The following is a 26,035-nucleotide window of genomic DNA, read 5'->3' on the forward strand; positions in this document are numbered from 1 at the left end:
CAGGTCGGATCGTTATAATAACAACCGACCAAGGAGGGACTTTGTTGGCCAGTCGGCCTCAGCAGACGCCCAAGTCGTTAATGCGGTATTTCGGGAGCCTGTTCAGCAGGTTTTGGAGAAGATAAAGGACGAGCCATTTTTCAAATGGCCTAACAGGATGGCAGGAGAGCCTACAAAACGCAACCCTAGTTTGTATTGCCATTACCATCAGGACCATGGACACACGACAAACAACTGCAGGAATTTATGGGACCATTTGGAGCAGTTGGTCCGGGAAGGAAAATTAAGGCAGCTCTTGCATCACTCCAGCGGAAGGGCGAGCCAAGCAGGTTCCGAGGTGCATGGGGATGCTTCTTCAAGGCTCCCTCGGGGTACAATCAACGTCATCTTTGCGGCCCCGGGGAGGACTGGATCTTGCCCCACCAGAGTGTTGTTGGTGTCCCGATTCCCGGCCGAGGATCGTTCTCTAGCATAGAAGAGAGCCAAGAAGCGTGTCCCCTTGGTTTTGGGTTTTTCAGACGAAGATTTGGAGGGAACCATACAACCCCATGAGGATGCCTTGGTGGTAACGCTGAGGATTAGTGGGTACGATGTCCGAAGAGTGATGTATCCGGATTTGTACAAGGGGCTAGGTTTGAAGCAGCAGGACTTGACAACCTATAATTCTCCTCTGGTCAGTTTTGAGGGAAGGTTAGTCATTCCCATGGGGCTAATCAGGCTGCCCGTGCAGTCAGGCATGGAGGTGGTGGAGGTGGATTTTATTGTCGTAGATGTTTTTTCTCCGTATACGGCTATCTTGGGCAGACCCTGGCTTCACACACTTAAAGCGGTTTCATCCACCCTGCATCAGAAGGTGAAGTACCCGTCCGGAAACCAAGTGCTGGAGATAGTAGGGAATCAAGCGGCTGCTCGGCAATGCCAAGTAGCGGCTATACGGCATCGGCCTGAGGCAGAAACCTCGGCTACAGCCGATAATGAGTCATAGCAATTAAAAATCCCAGCATCAGGTTTAGACGTACCAACCAATGGGGTAGAGTGTGAAGATCTGGAGAAGGTGACTGTTGCTGATGATCCAGAGAAATTCTTTCGGGTTGGGGCCAAGTTGCCTTTGCAAGAGAAAGCGAGTTTGCTGGAGTTCCTCCGAGCTAATGTGGACGTCTTTGCATGGGACCCGTATGAAGCTCCAGGAGTAGACCCAAGTTTCATTTGTCATCGACTCAATGTAAACCCTGCCGTTCCCCCCAGAAGGCAAATTCCTCGGCGACCATCGAAAGAGCATGCTGAGGCAGTCCGAAGTGAAGTTGTCAAGCTAAAACAGGCCGGGGCTATCAAAGAAGTCTTTTACCCCCAATGGCTGGCCAATACGGTGGTAGTGAAGAAGAAGACGGGGAAGTGGCGAGTGTGCGTGGATTTCACGGATCTTAATAAGGCACGCCCCAAGGACCCATTTCCTATGCCAAAGATTGACCAGCTAGTGGATGCGACCGTGGGCCACCCTAGGATGAGCTTCTTGGATGCCTTTCAAGGGTATCACCAAATACCGTTAGCCGTTGATGATCAAGAAAAGACCGCTTTGGTGACCCCGGTTGGGAACTACCATTACAAGGTGATGTCTTTCGGTCTGAAAAATGCTGGATCTACCTACCAACGCATGATGACAAAAATGTTTGAGCCACAGCTGGGCAGAAGTATTGAAGTTTATATTGATGACATGGTAGTGAAAAGCAAGGTAGTGACTGAACATGTGGAGGACCTCACTAGCATCTTCGGGATACTGAGAGAACACAAGTTGCGCCCGAATGCTTCGAAGTACTCCTTTGGTGTAGGTTCCGGGAAATTCTTGGGGTACATGGTGACCCATAGGGGAATTGAGGTGAATCCAGATCAGATTAGGGCTATTAACAATTTGCAAGCGCCCCGAAATCCAAAGGAAGTGCAGAGGTTGACGGGGATGACTGCTGCGTTAAACCGGTTCATCTCTAGGTCGGTTGAAAGGTGTCGTCCTTTTTTCCGTCTGTTACATAAGTGGCAGGGATTTGAATGGACCGAGGAGTGTGTTGAGGCGTTCCAACAGTTGAAAAATTATTTATCCAAACCGCCGATCATGTCTAGCCCTGAAGTGGATGAGATGTTGTATGCCTATCTGGCGGTAGCTCCACACGCAGTCAGTTTCGTTTTGATGCGAGAAGACAATGGCGTCCAGAGGCCGGTATATTATGTAAGTAAATCCCTCCATGAAGCCGAGGTGAGATATCTGTCGTTAGAGAAGGCCATACTGGCAGTTGTCCATGCAACACGTAAACTTCCGCACTATTTTCAAGCTCACACTGTAGTTGTTTTAACCCAATTGCCTCTCAAATCCATACTTAGAAGTGCTGACTATACCGGTAGAATTGCCAAGTAGGGAACGATTCTGGGTGCTTTTGACATCAAATACATGCCCCGCACCTCTGTGAAAGGTCAAGTTCTCGCCGATCTGGTAGCTGAATTCGCTGAGTGCCCTGAGGAAGTTAGTAGGAATCAAGATCACATGGATGAAAAATCGATTGGCGTAATATCCGCGCCAGGAGGGCCGGTATGGAAGGTATACGTGGATGGGGCCGCAAACCAACAGGGAGCTGGACTGGGATTGGTTCTGATATCTCCCGAAGAGGTCATCATCGAGAAGTCGCTAAGGCTAGGGTTCTCAGCTACTAACAATGAATCAGAGTACGAAGCTCTGATAATGGGAATGAGCATGGTCCATAAAATGGGTGGAAAGGCAGTGAAACTGTTCTCGGACTCGAAGCTGGTCGTTGGCCAGGTGACTGGAGAGTTGGAGGCCAGAGACCCAAGGATGCAAGGGTATCTGAACCGGGTTAGGCATATGCGAACAGAGTTCGAATCTTTTGACGTATTACATATTCCACGAGGTGAAAATACCCACGCAGACTCCTTAGCGACCCTTGCCACCTCCTCAGTACGAAATTTCCCTCGGGTAATTATCGTGGAAGAATTGCGTACTCCCACTTCACCAGAAAAGGAGGTTTGCCAAGTTCGTCAAGCTAGTTTGACGCCATGTTGGATTGACCCTATATTAAAATTTCTCGACAGTGACGGATTGCCCGAAGATAAGGTGGAAGCTGAGAAAATACGAAGGAGAGCACCTCGGTACTGGTTATCCGAGGATAAAAAGCTATATAGACGGTCCTTCTCTGGGCCATACTTGCTCTGCGCGCCTCTTGAGACAGCAGAATTAATCCTGGAAGATTTGCATGAGGGTATTTGTGGAAACCACACAGGAGGAAGATCCCTGTCATGCCGAGCACTAACGCAAGGTTATTGGTGGCCGAATATGCAGAAAGAAGTACAGGAGTACGTTAGGAAGTGCGATCAGTGTCAAAGATATGCTCCGAATATCCACCAACCCGGAGGAGTTCTTAACCCTCTCTCAAGCCCTTGGCCCTTTGCACAATGGGGGCTGGACATTGTCGGCCCTTTTCCTAAAGTTATAGGAAACAAGAAGTACCTGCTGGTCGGCACAGACTACTTTACTAAATGGGTTGAAGCTGAGCCCTTGGCGAACATCCGGGACGTAGATGTGAAGAAGTTTGTCTGGAAGAACATTGTTACGCGATTTGGAATCTCACGAGCTCTTGTTTCGGACAACGGGCTCCAGTTCGATAGCAATGCCTTTAGGAAATACTGTTCAGAACTGGGAATAAGAAACAGATATTCCACTCCAGCTTATCCGCAAGGCAATGGGCAGGCTGAAGCTGTTAACAAAGTCATTGTCCATGGGCTTAAGAAGAGATTAGACGACGCGAAAGGAAGATGGGTGGAGGAACTACCACATGTGCTTTGGACGTATCGGACAACACCCCGGCGTTCGACGGGTGAAACTCCTTTCTCCATGACCTATGGGGCCGAGGCCGTTATTCCGCTGGAAACTGGATTCCCGACGTTAAAGACCAGTGCATTCTCTTCGAGTAATAATGATGCGATGTTGGAAAAAAGTTTAGACTTGATTGAAGAACGAAGGGAGAGCGCAATGGTTCGGCTAGCTTACTACCAGCACAAACTCAAACAGTGCTACGATAGCAATGTGAGGATGAGGCCGTTAGCCATAGGCGATCTGGTGCTGAGAAAAGTCCTGGGGGCCACTAAGAATCCAAATTGGGGAAAACTGGGACCCAATTGGGAGGGACCATATCGGATTACTTCTGTAGCTGGAATAGGGGCTTACTATCTAGAGGACCTAGACGAAAAACCTGTACTCCATCCTTGGAATGTAAATAATCTTAGAAGGTATTATTATTAGTAAAGAAGTTTTAGTTCAAATATTCTCTTTTAACTTACGTCAAATATGCATCCTATAAGTCTCGCATCCTGTCATATCATACTGAATTGTTAAACAGAAACTGAGTTATGCCAGGTCCTCGGATCGCAAACTTAGTGGAAATTAACATCCTATCATACTGAATTGTTAAACAGAAACTGAGTTATGCCAGGTCCTCAGATTGCAAACTTAGTGGAAATTAACATCCTATCATTCATACTGAATTGTTAAACAGAAACTGAGTTATGCCAGGTCCTCGGATCGCAAACTTAGTGGAAATTAACATCCTATCATTCATACTGAATTGTTAAACAGAAACTAAGTTATGCCAGGTCCTCGGATCGCAAATTTAGTGGAAATTAACATCCTATCATTCATACTGAATTGTTAAACAGAAACTAAGTTATGCTAGGTCTTCGGATCGCAAACTTAGTGGAAATTAACATCCTATCATTCATACTGAGGTGTTAAACAGAAACTATATTATGTCAAATCCTTAGACTACTAATTCGGTGGAAACTTACCTGCTAAGTTGTGTATTGAATTATTAAATGGCAAAAAGAGTGGTGATGAGTTTTCTAAATCATAAACTTAGTGAAAATAATGCCCTATGAACATTCGTTAAGGAGTCAGAAAGAGAGAGCTTCGAATGCAAGATTGGCATACAATGAAAGAGGCGTCTGAAATGAACCCATCCAAAATTACGACGACAAAGTAAGTAAGTGTAAAGATAACTTAGAACCATCAGAATGATAAGAAAGTAAGAGAGAAAGTCCTCTATTAAGTGTCTAAATTAAAATTACAAAACAGTTTCTATCTTTTTACTTTTAATTGATAATGCCCCCAGTTGATTGAACTGTGGAGTCCAATTCTTGTTGAAAACCCTGTGAGACCGTATCTATCTTCGAAGCAATGGTGGATTTGTTTGGGGAAGCTCCTGGAGGGGAATTGCGAGGTAAAACCTCCTCGCTGGGGTTAATGGCTGGGGCTGGAGTATCAGCCTGGTGTGTTTGAGGAGCTGAGGAGCGTATCGTTTCGGGGTAATATACGTTCTCTGGCTTACGTAGTTCAGATGAGGCTTCAACCCCAGCACGGTTAAGGGCCTCGCTCCAGGTTCTCGCACAGAAGATGCGGCACACCTCCGGAACTTCAGCTCTTAACGCTTTCTCAGTTTCAGCTATCCCAATTTCGTAGCCCCTCTGCTCGGCTTCATTCATTGCCTTCTCAGACTCGATTTTTGCTTTCTCGGCTTGTTCTTTAAGCTTCTCGGCTTTCTCCCTTAACCTCTGAGTTTCTTCCAGATGCTTCTTAAGAACCAGAACTTGCTCCTGAGTTTTCTTTAGCTCGGCATTCGCCTCACGCAGAAGCTTGGCTTGTTCCTCGGCCTGCTTCTTGTAGCCTTTTGATGTCGATTTAGCACTCTTGCGAGCTTCTTCTTCGACCTGTAGTTTTTTCCTTGCGTCGCTTAAATCCTGTTCAGATTTGGATAAGGTTTGTACAGCCATAACCCTTCTTTTCTGTTCACCATCTAGCTGGTTGGAGCAAGTATTGAGCATCTCATCTAACTTGAAAGTGTTTTGGATGATCTGTAAAAAATGGGAGGGGGGGTGAGTTAACGTTATAGTTAATGAAAAGTGCACATTAGTAAGTAACAGTCACAGAAGGAAACAACATAAAAGACAGCTTCTCACCATGCCCAAGTATCGTTTATTGTCAAGGATGAGTTGGTTCTTCCTCACATTCTTTATCTCAGCCATATCCTTTGGGAGCAATAAGGCCTCCTCTATGGCCGAGGCTACGTGGCACCCAATGCCGCCGTTGAAGTCCCTTATAGAGGCATCGTCTCGCAGGGGCTCCCTACCGAGCATAGGTACTGGCAGCCACGCTTGTGAATCGGGATGTGGTGAATCGGATTTCTCTTGGCCCCGCGTAGCGGGGTGCCCAGTTTTCTGCTGTTTTACAGCTCGTTGGACATCCTCCTCTCGAGTGGGACGAGATTTGCTCGCATCTACCACCCCCTTACCCTTCTGTTCTCTGCGCTTCTCTTGCTCGGCAATGCTGGGCGGTGCTGGTTGCGGAGATGATCGAGGAGGGTGGCGAGGGACTGGAGGAGGAGACCTGGCTGGAAGAGGTGAAACCTGGGATGGTACTGTTTGGGCAGGTGCAGACTTTCCCTGTTGATCTCCTATCAGCTCCATCAAGCTTTTCTGGGGTTTCCTTTGTACCCCCATTTCGTCAGAACTTTCCTCGGGGCTTGAGGGCTGATCGAAAATCTCAAAATCGTCCGTAGATTCAGATACTGTTACAACGGTCTCCTTGCTTTTTTCCCTTTTCCTTCTCCTGTTGGTCCCTTTTTTCTTGAGGGAAGGTGAGGGTGAAGAAGGCCTCGCTGAGACGCTGGCCACGAAAAGAGGCTCTGTGAGAGGTGTGTGTTCGGGAAGTGGAATACCCTCTGGAACGATGAACCCTTCGTAGGCAACACTGATACGGCGAAGCCGAGGATCGCGTGCCCTAATCACGCACTTCGGCGCCTGAAAGCCAAAAGAAAGATAGGTATATCCAAGAATTAAATGTGCTACCCGTAGCTGACCATCAGCCTCGTTCACGTATATTTCAGCTCTCAATAATCTGTCTAGGCTCGCTTTGTTGACCAATCTGAGATTGGGCTTCGTGTAGCGTCTATCTGTAAAACCGTTGATTTTAAAGTTAAAAGTTGTAAGACGTGAAAATAATAAAGGTGATTAAAATGTGATCATGGGCTAAGTAGCATAGGTCTATAACTTCGCACCCACCTGGTGTTCCCTCCACTGTCGGGCAAGGTAGACCATCATGCCATTCCCCAGAAAAAATGAGGAAATCTTCTTTTAGGTGCTTATTTGAAGCAGGGAGGCACTGAATTAACCTTACTTCAGGATATCTCGACTTGAGATAATAGTCCTGGTCAGCTAGGCGGTGAAGGCTGTACACCCAATTCACGTCATGATGGGATAGATTCAGACCCATTCTCTGATTCAGAGCGTCTATACTTCCCAAAACCCTAAACATATTGGGAGCGCATTGGGTGGGGGATAGCCTAAAGTAATTAAGGTAACCCCTAGTGATACTACCCATGGGAATGGTCATCCCACCTTCAATAAAGGCGATCATGGGGATAACCACTTCCCCAGTTTGCCTGGCGTCAACCCACTCCCCTTGGGCTGCATACCTCATCCCTACCGTTGGTGGGATATTGTACTTCAAACGGAAGTTTCTAATACCCTCCTTGGAGTCAACGAGACACCGAAAGGGATTCCTCTGTTTCCCCCTTTTTTTTTTTAAGAGACTTAGTAGAGAAAAAACTTTTTGGTTTTGAATAAAAATGGTAAAAGCTTCAAGAGGACTTACAGGTTCAAAGGAAGGACCTCGAACAACGTACGATTATTTGTAGTCGCTAGGAGAACGGTGAAGACTGGAAGAGGGCAGGTTCAGTGTATAGGCTTTGGAACCACGTAATCATTAAGGGTAAGGTACATGTTCGATTTGGGAACGCCTTTATAGTCATGTGAAGATTGTGAGCGGCAAAATTCCCGCTCACAAAACAAGAGAAGCCCCCTACCGTTTGATTTGGATCTCGTCGTCGAACGTGGGAGACAAGGGAGTTGTCAGAATTTAATGCTGCCAAAATCGGGGTGCTGAAGCGTCAGGGGCATGCCCCGAAATGCACACAGATGCAGGCTTATGACGTCAAAATCCACCTTTTCTCCTGAGGAGTCGAAAAGTAGGATTTTGAGGGGCTATTGTGAGGATCGTTCGATTGATAGGCCCATAAGATCCAGAGTTGGTTGAGGATTGTTGGGCCAGTGGCCCATCCGAGGCCGTATACCTGTCCGAGACCACATCATGCTCTTCGGCAGTACTCGTCCGAGGACGATCGAGTCCGAGGACGATCATGACGTGGTCTCGCCGCGATCAGATCTCAGAATTAGGTCATCTCAAAGGGTAGAGTAGCCGACTAAAGATGAAAGAGATAAGACAAACAAATATCTGAAACTACAGCTGCCTCCGCATTAATGACCTCTCAACCAACTCTCTGGCCGCATTAATGTGGAGGTGATACCTGAACAGTAGGGAAGCAGCCTTACAGCTGCCCATAGGAAGTTCCAGGAGGTGCCAGATGGGACAGAAAGAAATCCCCCGGACACAACCTACACGTGTTCGACGAGGATGGAGCGCAAAGGGGGGTATATAAACTAAAAGAAGAACATGAAGAAGGGGATCGGAAAAGAAGGAAAGAAAAAAGAATAGACATAAACTGGAGAGAAGGAAGTAAGAGGAGGGAGAGAAAAGTTGCACTAGGGACTTAAGAAAAACGTTCATTATACCAACTGAAAAAAAAACAAACCTTGTACGGGCTTAAGAGAAAATCTTGGAGGTAGATACCACAGTTAACCTAGTTCTTTACACCCACGTTCTACAAATCATATTGTCTGGGCCTTTTACGTACGAACCCAATACTGTTTAGGTTCGTCACTAAATCGTGTCCTTACAGAAACAATAAAATGATTTTATTAGTTTTATATTAAAGGTGGCAACACATTCAATAAGAATTTTAAATGTATATATATATATATATATATATATATATATAAGAATTCTATAGCATATTGAACTTTTAGTTTTTAAAATTTTTATTTATTTTAAGACAACTAGAAAACTCCTTTTAAAAAGAAAATAAAAACCATATAATTTGAAAGAGGGAATATTTATTTTGAATATGAATGGAGTAAGATAATTCAAGAAAAGTCTTTCTAAAATTATAACTAAAATACTTAAATCATAATTATTATTAACATAACCGAAAATTTAGGGAAAATTAAACTTTAAGGATATAATTCGAAAGAAAAAATTGTTAGCCTCTAACAATTGAACTTTTTTTTTTTTTCCAATGCCTCCACAAAGAATAAAAATATAATGATCAAAACTATAGTTTATAAAACTAACTCTAAAGTATAACACAAAGACCAAAGATGCAAAGCAGACATAATAAAAGAAAACCAAATAATATTACAACAAATTCCAAACTATGGTAGTCCAAAAACAAAAAACAAAACAAAAACAAACAAACAAAATAAAATGTGAATTTTCAAAAAATAAAAACAAAATAATAATACTAATAAACTACTACCCTAGGGATAGAGCTAGAGTTGCATGATAACAAATTTGAAATACCAATGTTATAGTAGATGAGTACTTTGATGCCAAGTATCCTTATATTTAAAATGGGTTTCAATTTGTGCTAACTGCTAAGTGTCATTCTATTTCATTTGTAAAATTTTGAATGTATAATACTAAATTTTATCATATTTTAAACTATTTTAAATCTATCTAAAACTACTTTTAACTCATTCTATTTAGGTCTCATTTGCAACTAATTACTTCCAATCTATTTAAAACCTAAATTTTTTCTTTACAAAAACTTATTATTAGTTCAAATATAAATTTCAATGACAAATTATATTATGTTCAAGAAGTTAGTTGTTCATATCTTATTTAAAAAAATGCACAAATGAAATAAATTTATTGCATCACAATAACAAAAATTAAGTTAAGAAGTAAAATAATATATTATTTTCAAAAATAAAATACACAGGTGTGAACAATTTGCATTTTCTATTAAAGAGTATTCTTATAAGGCTTTTTTAAGAGTTAAAAAATATAATAATGATCATATTTAGCTTATGTAGAAATCATAAAATGTATTTAATTTTATATTTTAAAATGTACTCTTATATATACATGAGATTACAAACTAATTTGTATATTGTTTGGCAAAATGCTAAAAATTAGCTTATTTTCAAAAAGTAAGAGTTTTTAATTATTTAAAATAAAACTGAGATAAAAAGTAATATAGAACCTACAAACTGTATATAAAATAAGCTTAAAACCATCTTACAATCAATCCCCAAACAAACACTCCATAACATTGTTTGATTTTTTTTTTTTTTTAATCATAACATAATTGATTATCAAAATTTTAATTCCACGTCAACAAATAACAACGCTTTATTCTTCAATAAAGAACTAAATTATTTCCCTTTTGAAGGTTTTTTCCCCCTAATAATTAAGTAGCTAAGCACATCAAAGAAGCAATCAAATTGCAGACAACATTCCACTTCCGCTAGAATGGAAGAGTAGGGATGCTCTGTTCATTCCTAAAGAAGTTACCAGGATCAACCTTAGTCTTCATTTTTACCAGCCTGTCGAAATTACCATTGAATACTTGATCCCATAAGCTCTTCCTTCTTGGTAACTTGCCTTACCATTATGGTTATTAATACCCAAGTCAAGATCTTTATAGCTGGAATCTCACTCATTCTTCCACCATAAGGATTGAATGCCAGTGCCACGTACTCCAGCTCAATCAATTTCTTCCAAATCAACTCCAAACCATCCTTTGGAATGGGCTCCTTCAAATAGTCCGATTTCCTCTTCAACTTCAAGTAAGACAGTGTTTGAGGTACTCGAGTAAGCAAAATTTCGTTTGGTGTGCCAAGATCGAAGTTTGTCCAAAAAAGCACAGATTGAACCCAGCTCGTTTCCTTGCAATCTGATTTTTTTAAACCGAATTCAGGAAAGCTCTTGTTCATGATCGAGAGAAGTTGCTCACAGTCACCAAGGAAAAGAGCAATAAAAGTAGCTCTTCCAGTCTTCTCTACATTAGTGCCATTTACTATGTCCAAGATAAGCCTAATGAAAAGGTTTTCATCCAGCTTATCTGCAACATGGAGGTCTTGCTTTTGAGCACAAGCAATGGCTGCTTGAATATGAGACTCATGCAAAGCAGTGAAAATGAGAAAAGGTTTCTGGGTGGTGGTCGTGTTGAATCGAAGGTTTCGAATGTAAGCTTACTAAATAGAAAAGTAGGAATCATTGTTCGGAGTATACATCGCTGCAGAGATTGGATGACAGGGCTGGGAATGGTTTAAAAGACACTGAATAAAGGACTCAGAAGCCGATCCTTGCGATGAACTTCTCATATCTGATATATTGGATTGGGCCTATAAATAAAGGATGAGTTTTACTCGAATCTATTGAAAAGAATTGAAAAACCAGTTGTCAACAATCTAGTTTAGTGTAGACCTAAGTGGCAGCAAAATAATGTTGAAGAAGCATGCAAGTTGACAACTCACAAAGCCGGGTGTCAAATCCTTAAGTCCAACAGCATCTCATTTACAAATTTAATGTTGTAACTGACCTAAGGGCTTGTTTGGATTGAAGGGAGAAAGAGGGAAAGTAGAGGGAGTAAAGTAGAGTTGACTGAAAATAGACTAATTTTGGGTCAAATCTACTCTACTTTACTCTATTTCCCTTCCTCCTCAATCCAAACAGAAGCCTCTATATAAGCCATGCAATGTGACTTAAGAACAATGACTAGAATTGCAATGAAATTAAATAAATTCAAGAGCAATACTCTATTGTTTGCCGTGCCCCTTATCTCTATACTAACCAAAAAACTAAATTCTCTCCACTAGCCACATGATTAAAACCTTGCACCCACCAATTTTGGTATCAGAGCTAGGCAGCCAACGCCTTTTGCCCTAGAATTCTAAATCATACATATACACAAACCATAAATTATGGCAGCAAGTACAAGTACATCCATCTTCAATTATGCCCAAAACATTGTTCCCATCTTTACTAGTGAGAGCTATGATTTTTGGAGCACACAAATAAAGACACTCTTTCATCTCACAAGATTTATGGGATTTAATTGAAGAAGGCTATGAACAGCCAGAAGATCTGTCAACTTGGACAGCAGCAAAAGCAAAAGGAGTATGCAAGCATAGAGATACAAGGGCTCTACTCTTCATCCAAGGGGTAAGTAAAACTATTTTTCCTAGAATTTCGGGTGCAAAAAAATCTAAAGAAGCATTTGAAATTTTGAAAAAGCAATTTAGTGGTCATAATAAAGTAATTTTTATTAAACTATAAAATTTTTGGAGAGAATTTGATAATTTGCAAATGAAAGAAAATGAAACTGTGCAGGAATTTTTCCCTAAAATTTCAGTTATAATAAATCAAATTAGAAGGTATGGAGATAATATAAATGATCAAAAAATTGTAGAAAAAATATTAAGAAGTTTGTCAATAAAAATTGAGCATGTGATTGTTGCAGTTGAGGAAGCCAAAAGGCTTATCAAATCTTACAATAGATGAGCTTTGTGGATCCCTTGAAGCAAATGAAAAAACGATGGGCAGATTTTCTACCAATCTTCTAAACAAGCATTTCAATCTAAAGAAAAAATTACTGACAATGAAAATACAAAAAAGAAACCAGAAAATAAAGACACAGCTCCTCCCAACAAGGAATCTGACCGGAGGATGTGGAAAACAAAATTTTAGAGGTTGAGGCATTTAAAAAAGGAACAAGAAAATAAAGCTAGCATCTCCTCCCAGTAGAGGAATCAAATTGGAGGGGGACATCGAAAACAAAATTTTAGAGGTTGACGCAGAGGAAAAAGAATTTTTTCTAGCCAAAGAAATTCTCCTAGAAACTTTGACTCTCAATGCATTATCTGTACAAAAATCTGGTCATGAGTCCAAAAATTGTAATTTTCGATGCCCTAAATGTAAAATTCCGAACCACTCTCAAAGAGACTTCTGGTATAAAGAAATAAAAGAAGAAAATGAAGCCAACATCACTAAGGAAATTGAAGATACACAAGTATTTTTCTCGTGTATGTCTGTACAACAAGAATCGAAAAGTACATGCTATCTAAATAGTACTTGCAATAATTATTTGACCAGATGTAAAGAATTTTTTGTGAGTCTGGATGCAGACTACACATCCACAGTAAAACTTGGAGGTGGCAAATTTCATGCATCAAAGGAAAAGGTGTAATTGATGTTGAATCAAAAGGAAGTAACTTTAAACTTATCTACAATGTGCATTATGTTCCTGGATTAGCTGCAAATCTAAAAGGGATTAAGGATTATGTTTTGGGGCAAAATTAATTTTGAAATAATATTATGTCCACAACATTTTTATAATAAATTTTATGCAAAAAACCGTTATTAGTAGGTAATTTTTTTTATTAGTATTAAGTTCAAATTAAAATCAGTAACAACCTTACTACATTGAATTTATTGTAAAATTATTATAAAAATATTGTGACTATAGTATTATTTTTATTTTTGTTGAACCCAAATTTTTGTAATTCTCGAGTCAAGGTCCCTGGCTTGCATGTGAATCCACTAATAGAGTCAATCAAATGTTATTTACTATTCAATCCATAAATTTACTTTTTAGACATAATTTTAAATTACAAAAATTTAAACATTTATTTAATTGATATCATAACTATTGATTTATCAAAATTTACATTTAATAAAAATATATATATTGGATGAAGTTTTAGTTTAGTTTAGTTTTTATTTATTTATTTAAGGAAAAAAGAAGTTATTTGCTACCACTTTAGCCAAATTTTGTCATTAAATTTGTTGGGAAATCATAGCTTGTCATTCTTTTCTTTTTTTTTTAATATATATAGTGTCCGACCCAAACCCTATCAGACTTGACCCACTATAAATTCGTTATAAACCCAAAGGGAAAGAAAGATTAGAAGACGCAACCGTTCTAGAAGCAGCAATGGGGAGCGTTAAGCCGGAGAAGAGCCGCTCTCTCAAAAACCCTAAAAATAAGCGAAAGAAACCCCTCGCCCCAACCAACCTTAACAACAAGAAAAAGTCCAAGAAACCCCGAATCCAAAACCCCGAAACCAACAACAACAACAACAATGAAATCATCCAAAAGGTACAACAACCAGCATCAGCTTCTGAGCAGCTTAGTTGTTTCCTCAACCAGTTCCAATCCGCCAATGGGGTCCAGCTTTCTTCTCTCGAATTAGAATCCCTCAAAGGTACTACTACTTTTCATTACTCTCCGTTTGGTTGTTCAACAAAACCCAATACTAAAAAAAATGATTTTTATTTTTTTTATTTATTTTTAATTAAATAGATACTTGCATTGTGGAGTTATCTCAAGACACGGACCAGGATGTTGAAAACTTGGGGAAACATATGAAGGCAGCGTTTGGGGCATCATGGAAAGAAGTGCTTTGTGGAAAACAGGTTTTGGAAGGGAAAGTAGATCCTGGGAGTCCAGCACTTCTTGTCGTTAGTTCATCTGCCTTAAGAGCAATAGAACTCCTAAGGTTTCTTTCTTTCTTTACTTTTTTGAGCTAATTCTCATAGTGTATATATTGCCACTGCCGCATTTATAAATCTCACTGACCATTTTGTTCATTTTTGGTACTTAAAGGGGTTTTCGCACGCTGACTAAAGATTGCCATGCCATAAAGCTGTTTTCGAAGCACATGAAGGTTGAGGAGCAGGTACTTTTTCCCTCTGATGCTAGTTTTAATTTGGGAATACATATATTATTGCTCGATTTTAATTGTTGAATTTTAAAAGTGATTGTTTTTAGTCACTTAGATGATGTGGCCTAACTAAAAATTGACATGTGATCATTCCATAGGGACTAAGATTGCTCTCCTTTTCAATTTAATTGTGGTAAACTGGTAATGCAACTTTTGCTTGTGTGGATATGGGGAGGTTTGTATATATTCGATGGATACACGAGGTTAAGATTCAGCAAATGGAATATTGGAGTTAATGCCAAACAAGGAGAGAGTGAAAGGAAGTTGTTTGAGAATTTTGTAATATATGATGTGCCAAAATGGTGTGGTTTGGATTCATTGTTCCGGTTCAAGGTACAATAAGGATTAGGGAAGCCTAGTACGATTTAGATTAAGGCGTTGAGTAAGTGCCTGACGAAGTCTCTGTGAATCTCATCTAGTTATTGATAATGTGTCTATTAATTACCTGATGAAGTTTTAGTTTCTATAATATCTCGGTTGACTTTGAAAGAAGCAGGAAGAAGTAGCATTATTTAAGATGGAAAAGGATGTTCGAGATTTTAGTGTAGAAAAAGGCGAAAGGCAATATTTGTCTAAGTGAAGCAAGGCCTCAAATTCTAAATATAGTTATTATACTAAGAATGAATTCAAATCATACGTGTCTAATACCCTGGAATTTTATATTAAAGTCTTTGTGGCTCTACAAATGTGTGCTACATGAGAAAAAATTAATCAACAATAAGCTTTACAACAAGCTAGGCACAGTTTGAATTGATGCTGGAGTGCTCTTGCACATGTTAATGTTATGAGCTTATTTTCATTGTTTAATTGAGATAGGTTGTTGCCTTTTCTCACAGTTATGAGCTCCGAAATTTTCTTCATCTACTCTCCCTCTCACGGTATGGATACATTTTTCACAATTTCCTCCAACAGACTTTCAATAAAAATTTCAATCAAAGCATTGTTGATGCAATTGTAACCATAATCTTTTTCACTGATTATTATTTAATTATATTTTTCATATTAGTGCTTTTTTTTTTTTGGATTGGTTAGTTACACACCCACCCAATGGGTCTTGAACCCTCGACCTCACCCTCCACCTACCATCCAACACTTGTAAGGGGAGGAAGTGACAATTGTGCTGGAGCTCACTGTCAATTTTTTTCCCCCCATATTTTATATTTCACGTCTTAGTGACCTTTGTTAGGCATCCATCTGTGGTGAGATGACTGGATTTAGTGGTTTTATTGGGCTTTGGGAAATGATGCCAAAACTTAAAGAGTGACTGAAGCATAAGCTCTGCTGAATATTATTTGCACGTCAGTCTGATCCCAAATTCTCTGTGGTTCTTTTATATTGATATACATACATATATATTTTTATTTTTTCTGATAATCTTTTGTGAATAGTGACAAGATTGGTAGTCTCTTCTATGTTCTTGTTTGTGTTAATGGGTTGTTGTGGTAAACTTACATCATTTGACTTTTGTAATTTGTTGTTTATTTCGGACTTTGGGAAGTGATGAGAAGATAAACACTGATTGGAAAAGTCACCAGCAATGCTGAAATTATTCATTTGCACGTCAGTCTGATCCCAGGTTTCAATGTTTATGACTTATCTATTCCATATTAGTGTCTATTTTTGTACTTTACTTCTTAGCGACATTTGTTAGCTATTCGACTATCTGTGGTGAGATGACTGGATTTAGTGTTTCTATTGGAGTTTGGGAAATGATGCCAAAACCAAAAAATTGTGACTGAGGTGTAAGCTCTGCTGAATATTATTTGCACATCAGTCTAATCCCATATTCACTGTGGTTCTTTTATAGTTATAGACACATATTTTTCATTTTTTCTGATAATCTAATGTGAACAAGGACATACCCGTTCTCTCTTTTATGCATTTGTTTGTGTTAATGGGTTGTGATGAAATTACATTATCTCATTTTTGTAATGTGTAGCTTATTGTGGACTTTGGGAAATGATGATAACATAAAAACTGATTGGAAAAGTCACCAACAATGCTGAAATTATTCATTTGCACGTCAGTCTGATCCCAGGTTTCATTGATTATGACTTATCTATTCCATGTTAGTGTCTATCTTTTACATTTTACTTCCTAGTGACATTTATTAGCTATCCAACTATCAGTGGTGAGATGACCGGATTCAGTGTTTTTATTGGAGTTTGGGAAATGATGCCAAAACCAAAAAATTTTGACTGAGGCGTAAGCTCTGCTGAATATCATTTGCACGTCAGTCTGATCCCATATTTTCTGTGGTTCTTTTATATATACATGTTTATTTTGAGGAACTTTTATAGTTATAGACACATTTTTGGTTTTTTCTGATAATCTATTGTGAACAATGACAAGACCCGTACTCTCTTCTATGTGTTTGTTTGTGTTAATGGGTTGTTGTGATAAAATTACATTATCTCATTTTTGTAATGTGTAGCTTATTGTGGACTTTGGGAAATGATGATAACATAAAAACTGATTGGAAAAGTCACCAGCAATGCTGAAATTATTAATTTGCACGTCAGTCTGATCCCAGGTTTTATCGGTTATGACTAATCTATTCCATATTAGTGTCTATTTAATATATTTTACTTCTTAGTGACATTTGTTAGCTATCCAACTATCCATGGTGAGATGACTGGATTTAGTGTTTTTATTGGAGTTTGGGAAATGATGCCAAAACCAAAAAATTGTGACTGAGGCATAAGCTCTGCTGAATATTATTTGCACGTCAGTCTGATCCCATATTCTCTGTGGTTCTTTTATAGTTATAGACACATATTTTTGGTTTTTTCTGATAATTTATTGTGAACAATGATACGACCCATACTCTCTTCTATGTGTTTGTTCGTGTTAATGGGTTGTTGTGATAAAATTACATTATATCATTTTTTTAATGTCTAGCTTATTGTGGACTTTGGGAAATGATGATAACATAAAAACTGATTGGAAAAGTCACCAGCAATGCTGAAATTATTCATTTGCACGTCAGTCTGATCCCTGGTTTCACTGGTTGCTCATCTGAATTTTTATGTTCTTAAATTCTGTGTGATGCTTTGATATTTATATATATACATATATTTTTGTTTTTTCTGATCATCTGTTTTGAACAATGACAAGATCCATTCTCTCTTCTATTTGTTTATTTGTGTTAACAAGTGGTTGTGATGAAATTACATAGGCCTTTAAATTACATTTTAATAAATCCTTACTATAATGAGAAATAACAAAATTTATAAATCTTCTTCCAAAGAAATATAAAACAAATATTTGGTAGTGTTTTTCAATTCCAACTTTTTCTTCCCCCCCGCCCGATCTCTTAGTTTTTCCCTACAATGGGCATAATTAGATATTGAGATAAAAGCTATCATGAGCTCTCTCCAATATTGGGTCATTTCATGTACCAGTGTACATGCTCCTAGTTGCCTGAGAGATAATAGTATGAGGATCCCATGGTCATAGATTTATTGAATAGTTCAACTGGATTAATTGACACATGCTGGTCAAAGTTAGGAACTCTCTTATTTGACTTCTTTTGATTGACGTAATTATATTACTTTATTATAGCGTGTGATATTTTGAGTGAGTTTTTAGCTAATTTTATTGCAAAGTGTAATGCCTAATGTAGTGCATTCTTTTTTCTTTCCTCTCTCGTTTTGGTGCCTGAATTCTTCACTTGAAGGTAGTTTAAGAGAAGGTCCCTGAGGATACCCTCATGGTATTTCTCAAAAAAAATTTGTTTGGTTGTTTTGGCATAGAACTTTTAATGGTTATCTGACATGTCATTCTTGCAAGCTTCTAGTTTTTTTAGTTTGATATAATTTTTCCAGTTTATTTAGTCTTTCCCTTCTGCCTATTGTTGGCTGGATTCTTATATTAATGGTTATTATTATTCCTTCTGGGTGATGCAGGTATCCTTGTTAAAGAATCGTGTTAATATTGCTAGTGGTACACCAAGCAGGTTAGTTATTCAAGAATGTTCTTTTCTCAGAGAATCTCAGGCTGTCTGTTGCCTACCACTGCAAGATTGTTGCTGGGCCAAATTCTGCATCTTTTACCTTTCCTGTCTCCAAGCTCATTTCTTTCTAAACTTATTGATTAATTTAGTTCATCATTACTTTTCTTAACAATAACAGGATAAAGAAGCTAATTGACATTGAGGCTTTGGTACTTTCACGGTTAGCAGTGATTCTGCTTGATATACACCCAGATGTTAAGGGCTATTCCTTGTTTACACTTCCACAAGTCAGGTTTGATTTTGATTTATTAGTAAATCCATCTCCATCTTGTCATTATGCTTCTATTCCACTATCCTTTTTAATTGTTGCAATGGTTCTCTATTTCTCAATTTTTCTAATTGGATACTCTATCGAGGTCTCCTTAATAAGGTTTGTTTGATCCCTGAAAATTGAATTTGAAAAGTACACTAAAATGTCTTTAAAAGTCAACCTACTTTATTTTTCTTTTGGTCCAATATTAAGGAAGTATATTTTCTCAAAAGCTATGCCCTAATCCACAACTCATGCTTTTTATTCGGCAGAGATGAATTTTGGGACCTGTACAAGAACTATTTTCACCAACGACTACTCGAAGGTGATCTGCGTATTTGTCTCTATGGTCCATTACCAAGTGGCAATGAATTTAAGGGGAAAAAGAGTACTTGAGGGATGATTATGTACAAATTGAGTCATATGTGACGCTAATATCCTTTTAATTTTGTTTGAGCCCAAATGCTTGGCTCCTTTCAAGTTTTGACAACCACCCCCCTCCTTAACAAGTAGCAGAAATATAGAGCACCATGTAGCTTATCTATATAAAAATTAGTTAGTAAAATGAACTATTCACTTGTTTCTTCTCTCTTTTCCTATTCATGTCACCCACCCTCCACTCCAGTACTTTATGTTAAATGTGTTATGTTAAAATGAGTTTTAGTTATTGAGTGAGAATATATTTTAATAGATAAAAACAAGGACCTGCCATCGGCTGTACAAGTTGGGGTATTCAACTAGCCAACACCCCTCCAACTACCAGTTTGGTGTGGTGCATTGACGACGGGGTGTAACGATTGATAGTGAGAGAGGGAGAGAAGTGAACATCATTGATGAAGATTGTGGCCGTTCATGGCTAGATCTAGAGAGAAGAGGGAAAAACCTGTACTTTACACCTAAAAAAAAAAATCCACTACATGACTGCTGTGTCAATGCTGGAGACATCAGTAGAAAGTTGGCACGAGAGACCTTTGCTCAACTTTTAAGCCCGACAGTCTTTTTGGGTGAAGATCGGGGCCTTCCATGGCCAAATTTGGTTTTTCTAGTGAAGGAATCTGGTTTTTCTAGTGAAGATTGCAGTCCTTTTAAGGCCAAATGGTGATATGTCATAGCATGCATTAACAACCATATCCAGAGACTTCTTATACTCTTGCTAAGTAAATTAAAGATTTTAGATGAGTAAAATGCCCTTATTTCTTCAATTAAAGAAGCACTTTCACTTTCAAAACTGGTAGACGTGGGCTCATGTCATGATAGGATTCTAACTTATTGTAGCGCTTGTCATTCAGTAGCCTTTCAAAGGCCTAAAAAACTCTTACATAATCTCTCATGCAACCAGTGAAGCATTCGTTCAATTGTTGTAGCAATATTTGCACAAAGACTATGCCTAATGCATATTTCTTTTCTACTTTTTCTTATATTCATCTACGTAAGCTTTTTACTAGTTCTAGAATTTCTTAAATTGATTAGCTTCTTACAAGTTCTAAAATTTCTTAAATAGATTAGAATGGAGAAGGTTAATATATGAAGATTGAGAAGTATTGTCAAGATAATAGCAAGAATATTTTGTATTAGTAAAACAATTTCGATAGCATTGCTTAGAAAACCAAAACTACGAACACATACGAAATTACTACCATAAATTTTTTTTCTTCTTTAGGAGAATAAGTGATGAATGATTGTTGGGTTGTCTTTTTTTTTTTTTTTTTTTTTGGTAACTAGTTGTTTGGGGTGATAATGGTATTACTAATCAAATTCTCTTAAATTATTTTACTTTTTGATCACTATATTTCTGTTTACTTTCACATAGGTCACACTTTTTAGCAAGTGTGACTTATGTGAAAGTAAATAGAATTCATATACTTGGATGCTTTCCTTGGTAATTCTACAATCAGAGATGCATTATTCTTGCAATCTAATTTATACTTTATTGCATTGATTGTTGACAAATGATAATTTATAATTCAAAATCTTTCTCTCTTCTTTCTTACTAGGACGTGTTTAACAACTATTATCATATTGTATACACCACAAGATGAATTGGATTTGAGTTTTTTTTTTTTTTTTTTTTTTTTTTTTTTTTTTTCAATAATAAATTTTTTATGAGGCTTGTTGCACCACAAACAAGTCCGCTCTTCAAAAATTTCTTTTGTTTTCTTCTTCTACTATTTTCTTAGCTGATTTGTTAAAATTTAAAATTTCTGTTTGGCTTCATCTTGCTAGGTTCTTTTTTCATGTTTATTGGTTTATATGCTGTAATTTGGACTACAGCTAAATACCTAGAAGAGATTAAATAAGATATAGTTTTAGTGCAACCACATAAATTTTTTAGAGAACAAAAGTATTAAATGTATAAAATTATCAGAAGCTCAACATAATAAAGTGATTCCATGGTATATAAAAACAAATTTGGACACATATAAACAATTCTATAATTAATACGTTTGCTTTCCCCTTGCCCCTTTTTATGTGTTGTGGTTCATTTTTTTTACATCTAATATTATTTAAATAACACCTATTTATTTTCAAACATCACCAACAAATTATTGGGCTTCCCTAAATATTTTTTGACTATTATTATGCTACCCCACAACCATTCTTCTTTCTATCACAAAATAGGGCTACAAATATAAAACGCTATAAGACCCAATATTTTTGTAAAGCTTAATCCCAAATTATTTATTTTATTGAGCAAGTTAAAATCTCATTCTTTTCTAAAGTCCAAGAATGTTTATGCTTAGCAATATTTGAAAAGCCTATGATTCAAATACATGGCAAAACAATTTTATCAATGGAATTCCAATCCAAAAGCAAAGCCCATGATTCAATCTCATGACAAATTATTTATTAAAAGCCCAGTTCTCACTAGCAATATCAAAAAAGCCCAATTGTCACTACCAACATCAAAAAGCCTGGTTCTTGTTGGCAATATAAAAACAAAAATAAAAAATAAAAAAAAGCGAAATTCTCACTGGTAATATCAAGAAAGCCCAGTTCTCACAGACAATATCAAGAAAACCTAGTTCTCACTGGCAACATAAAAAAACCCAGTTTTCACTGGCAATATCAAAAACCCAATTTACGTTGGCACTATTTTATCAAAAGCCCAAGATTATTAACACCTGGCAAAAATACTGTCATAATTATTTCACTTAAAAGTCCAATGATGAACAATGTTTCAATTTCTTAAACATTACTATAATCTATGGCAATTATATGTTCTCAAAAATCATGGCAATCATCTTATAAAAGCTCGTGGAAAGTAATTTATCTTAAAAAATTATGATGTTTATCTCATACCATATTATAAACCGATGAAATTTGTATAGTAAGAACCCATGGTCACTATTTATATCACAACATTCATATTATTTATTTTCAAAACTCATGGTAACTATTCATCCTACAAGCTCACCATTTAAATTATGATGTGGTTATCGGGAACCATAAACATTACTTATGATATGGAATTCATCATTTCAAAAAAATAGTAAATGTTGTTTACCAAAGCATTTTGAAGTAATTAAGCTTATGCTGTTATTTTAAATATTGCAACACATTGCCCAAAGACCCATTACAAATATCTATCAAAACCCAAAATATTCACTAATAATAAGAGCCCATGAGGGATGAAAAACCCATGGCAATATGTGTCCAATTTGTAGGTCCAAATATGCTATAAAAGGAGAACAAGCCCAAGTAAAAAGGGTGATGAACACAGCCTAACCCAAAGGGTCCAATCCATGTGAGCAAGCTTGATCCAAAGAACTCCAGCAAATGTAGAGGACTGAAATAGACAACCAGCTTCCCTTTTGCTCATCCTTGACCAAGGTCCAACTGGAGGCCTCTACAAGAGAACCAAGTCTTTAAGAATGAACTAGGGGCTATCCCATCACTTTTCTGTCACCCTTTCCCATGCTTGTCTCAACCTCATTGGTTGAATATAACCTTAGAGATCCAATCATTTAATGCAAGATTATGCTGATTTTACCCATGTGTGACATTGCCCAAAAAGGCAAGACAGCCCAAAAGAGAATCCACCATTTATAGCCAAATCCTAGGATAATCAAGCCTGCTATTCTGCCTCCTGATCAGTTCTACGTTTTGGACTTTTGCTAATTAATACCTCCCTAAACTCAACTTTAACAGGATAAGCACATCAACCCACAAAACACATGCCAACTCCTCTGAAATTTCTGCCATTCTTGTTACTTTGCTTGTGGTTTAACTCTCCCTAGCTCATAAATCATTCCCTTTAGCCTACACGCACTTAGCTTTAGACATTCCCTTTCCTTTTTTGCATATTCTAAGCCCACAAATGCTTCCTAATCAGTAATAAACAACCCTTTACCCGTTAAAGACTTAGTTTCAGCATTAAATCTATCATACCATCACAAGCTTACATACTCACTCACTCAAAACAGCCTATACTACTCCATTCATGCCCCACATATATATTCCCCAAGAATCTTAGTTCAATATTTGTTGCACTGAGCTGGAATCTCTTTCTCCCTTCACACCATACCAAATAACCCCTTTCTTCTCACCATGAAACCATTAATTTTTATTTTTTGTTTTACTCTTGAAGGATATAATGTATTTGTAACAATGAAATTCTTCCCTCATATTGATGTAATGATGGCTGAAAGTACAATAGACCCCCCTGACCAAGAAATACAAGGACTTCTAGAAGTGAATACTTTCTTAAATCTATTTAATAATTGACTGCTGGACTAAGTTTAATTTCACCCTACCGTTGGAGAATTTATTTTTCTTGTATTATCAAAAAGGGACCACTAACTTACTAATTAACTATTATATAGTATTTTTATTGGGCTTTGCTGCTGTTTTATCAGGGTGCAACCTTTATTTCTTACTTGGATAGGCTTATCACCACACTGAAAGCCTTTGGGCATCATTTCAAGAGCCCATCGTTGAGTTTCGGCTTGATTTCCCCATATTTTATTCGAAGGCATCAATTTCCCCCCTCAACATTATGTTATTTATTGGTTGACTAAGCTTTACTACACATTTAGTTTCCTCAATTTTTCACATTTTTTAAATTGTGTGGAAAGGAATAAAAGAAATCAGTATATGTTTTGGGGAGAAAATTTTTTGGTAATAGTTGGTTCTTATATATGAGTTTAGTGATTATCAAAATATAAATTATTATAACTTTGTTCAATAGTTTTTATGTAATAAAATGGAAACAAAGTTTGTATAAAATGCTCATTAACTTCTCCAAAAAAAAAAAAAAAGTTAGTTTTCACGTGAAATAATCAAGATTCATTTTCATTTTCTAATAAAAATTATATATTTTCCTTTTTTATTTATTTATTTATTTTTTATTTTTTTTGTTTTGAAGCATATCTCAATATATTATAACGTATTACATAATATCTTGCCATATATAATAACTGAAAGTAAAATGCAATATGTTTTCTTGCCCAAAAAAAAAAATATAGACTTCCTTATTGAATATATATTATATATTAGAATGTAATCACATTATTTTGAGATGGATTTGGGACCATCACTTAAAGTCTCAACTACTATTCTCATTTTTTGCTTAACAAAAACATATATATTATTTGAAATTTTCCTGCACATTGTTTGGGTTTGCGACTAGTGTATTCATAAAATCTAAAGCATTTTGACCTCAAAAAAATAAAAATAAAAACTCTAATGCATTTTGTAGGTGACAACTTGAAAAATTAAATCTTTTGGTTTATAATGGCTAAGTGTTTTATTTAAGGAATTGTGGATAATGCTTAATTTTATCTTAAAACATCATTAAGACTTACGTAATTTTTCTCATCAATGATACATGTATTATCCATAATGCTTGAGAAGCTAGGAGGAAAGAACCAAGCTCTAGAAGAGGCTTGACAATTGGAACAAAGCCATACATGATCTTCTGTATGTAAGCATGGGCGACGCAATGTATAGTTCGGGGGTTCATCAAATGAACCCCTGAGCTATCAATTATTTATATATATATAATATTTTTTTTTATTTGACCCTCCTATATAAAAATTGGATACTCTGATTCTAAATTTTTTTAAAATCCACTTGAAATAAGTTTAATTATGATCATCTTAACAATATTTTAATCTTTTTAAATACATAAAAAGCCTAACAATAATCCAATTTTATCTAAAATTTAGGAGAAATAGTAAGCCCAACAACAAAGTAAATTTTTTTTTCTTCTAAAATCTTTTTAAAATGCCCATTTAGATCTTAATAAACTTGAAATAAAGTAATGAAAAATTCATAGTTTACATTGTACTATCATTGTAATATTTACATGGTTTCTAAACAAATGTGTACAATATTGTATAGTTTTTGCAAATGTATATAGTATAATTATCTATAATATAAATCTTACATTGATAGTATAATGTAAATATATAATTGTCATAAACTAATAAATAATAGTAATTAAGCAGTAATAATTAAAATTCACTTAATAACAATAATTAACATGTTCATTATACTAAGAAAAAAATATGTCAAATGAATCTATAGTTTATTTTTTATTCTATTACTAGTACTTACTATAATCAAATTTGTAATAAGGAAACCATGTAAGCCGTAAGATTCATATTTTACGTAAGATGTATCTTCTTACTGACCTCCCTATAAAAAATCATAGAGCTGTATGTAAGAGGATTATCCCTTACAAACAAAGGAATATGTCTGGCTTCATATCTGGTTTATCCCTCTATCAAGCCTCTGCTTCTTTTCTTTTTTAATTATTTTTACGAAATTTGCTGAACCAAAGCTATCAAATAGCAGTGGGTTATATATCAACTTGAATTTAAGAAAATTTTATTGATTTTGAACTTCTTATTTAGAAATTTAATTTGCTAAATTAGAGCACGTGTACAATTTAAGCAGAATTTTTGCATTTTGGAAATAATTTGAAAATTCATGATTTTTCAATTGAAAATGAAATAACCAAAATTTGGATAAAATTTTAACTGAAATTGTGCATTTTGAAAATTTGATGTTTTTAGGTGGGTAGTTAAAAA

General features: G+C 36.7%; 1 protein-coding gene, 8 non-coding genes and 1 pseudogene across 9 annotated transcripts; 9 read left to right on the forward strand and 1 right to left on the reverse strand.

Annotated features, from left to right (window-relative positions):
- Positions 1-10,475: 10,475 nt before the first annotated feature.
- On the reverse strand, positions 10,476-12,045 carry LOC115964853 (annotated as a pseudogene).
- A 1,847-nt stretch (positions 12,046-13,892) lies between these two features.
- LOC115965726 (uncharacterized protein C3orf26 homolog) lies at positions 13,893-19,590 on the forward strand. The gene is made up of 6 exons (XM_031085024.1): positions 13,893-14,217; positions 14,316-14,511; positions 14,619-14,691; positions 18,645-18,694; positions 18,870-18,983; positions 19,274-19,590. Exons 1-6 carry the CDS (start codon positions 13,947-13,949, stop codon positions 19,395-19,397), a joined length of 828 nt encoding a protein of 275 aa, XP_030940884.1. The 5' UTR covers positions 13,893-13,946; the 3' UTR covers positions 19,398-19,590.
- LOC115966158 lies at positions 15,969-16,051 on the forward strand. The gene has a single exon (XR_004086346.1). It is a non-coding gene; the product is annotated as a small nucleolar RNA Z122 (small nucleolar RNA).
- LOC115966167 lies at positions 16,226-16,313 on the forward strand. The gene has a single exon (XR_004086354.1). It is a non-coding gene; the product is annotated as a small nucleolar RNA Z122 (small nucleolar RNA).
- Positions 16,438-16,522, forward strand: LOC115966171. Its single transcript, XR_004086358.1, has one exon. It is a non-coding gene; the product is annotated as a small nucleolar RNA Z122 (small nucleolar RNA).
- Positions 16,688-16,775, forward strand: LOC115966164. Its single transcript, XR_004086352.1, has one exon. It is a non-coding gene; the product is annotated as a small nucleolar RNA Z122 (small nucleolar RNA).
- On the forward strand, positions 16,901-16,985 carry LOC115966159. Its single transcript, XR_004086347.1, has one exon. It is a non-coding gene; the product is annotated as a small nucleolar RNA Z122 (small nucleolar RNA).
- On the forward strand, positions 17,183-17,270 carry LOC115966161. Its single transcript, XR_004086349.1, has one exon. It is a non-coding gene; the product is annotated as a small nucleolar RNA Z122 (small nucleolar RNA).
- LOC115966156 lies at positions 17,396-17,480 on the forward strand. The gene has a single exon (XR_004086344.1). It is a non-coding gene; the product is annotated as a small nucleolar RNA Z122 (small nucleolar RNA).
- On the forward strand, positions 17,650-17,737 carry LOC115966169. The gene has a single exon (XR_004086356.1). It is a non-coding gene; the product is annotated as a small nucleolar RNA Z122 (small nucleolar RNA).
- Positions 19,591-26,035: the final 6,445 nt, after the last annotated feature.

Source organism: Quercus lobata, chromosome 10 (assembly GCF_001633185.2).
Source record: "Quercus lobata isolate SW786 chromosome 10, ValleyOak3.0 Primary Assembly, whole genome shotgun sequence".
NCBI classification, from domain to species: domain Eukaryota; kingdom Viridiplantae; phylum Streptophyta; class Magnoliopsida; order Fagales; family Fagaceae; genus Quercus; species Quercus lobata.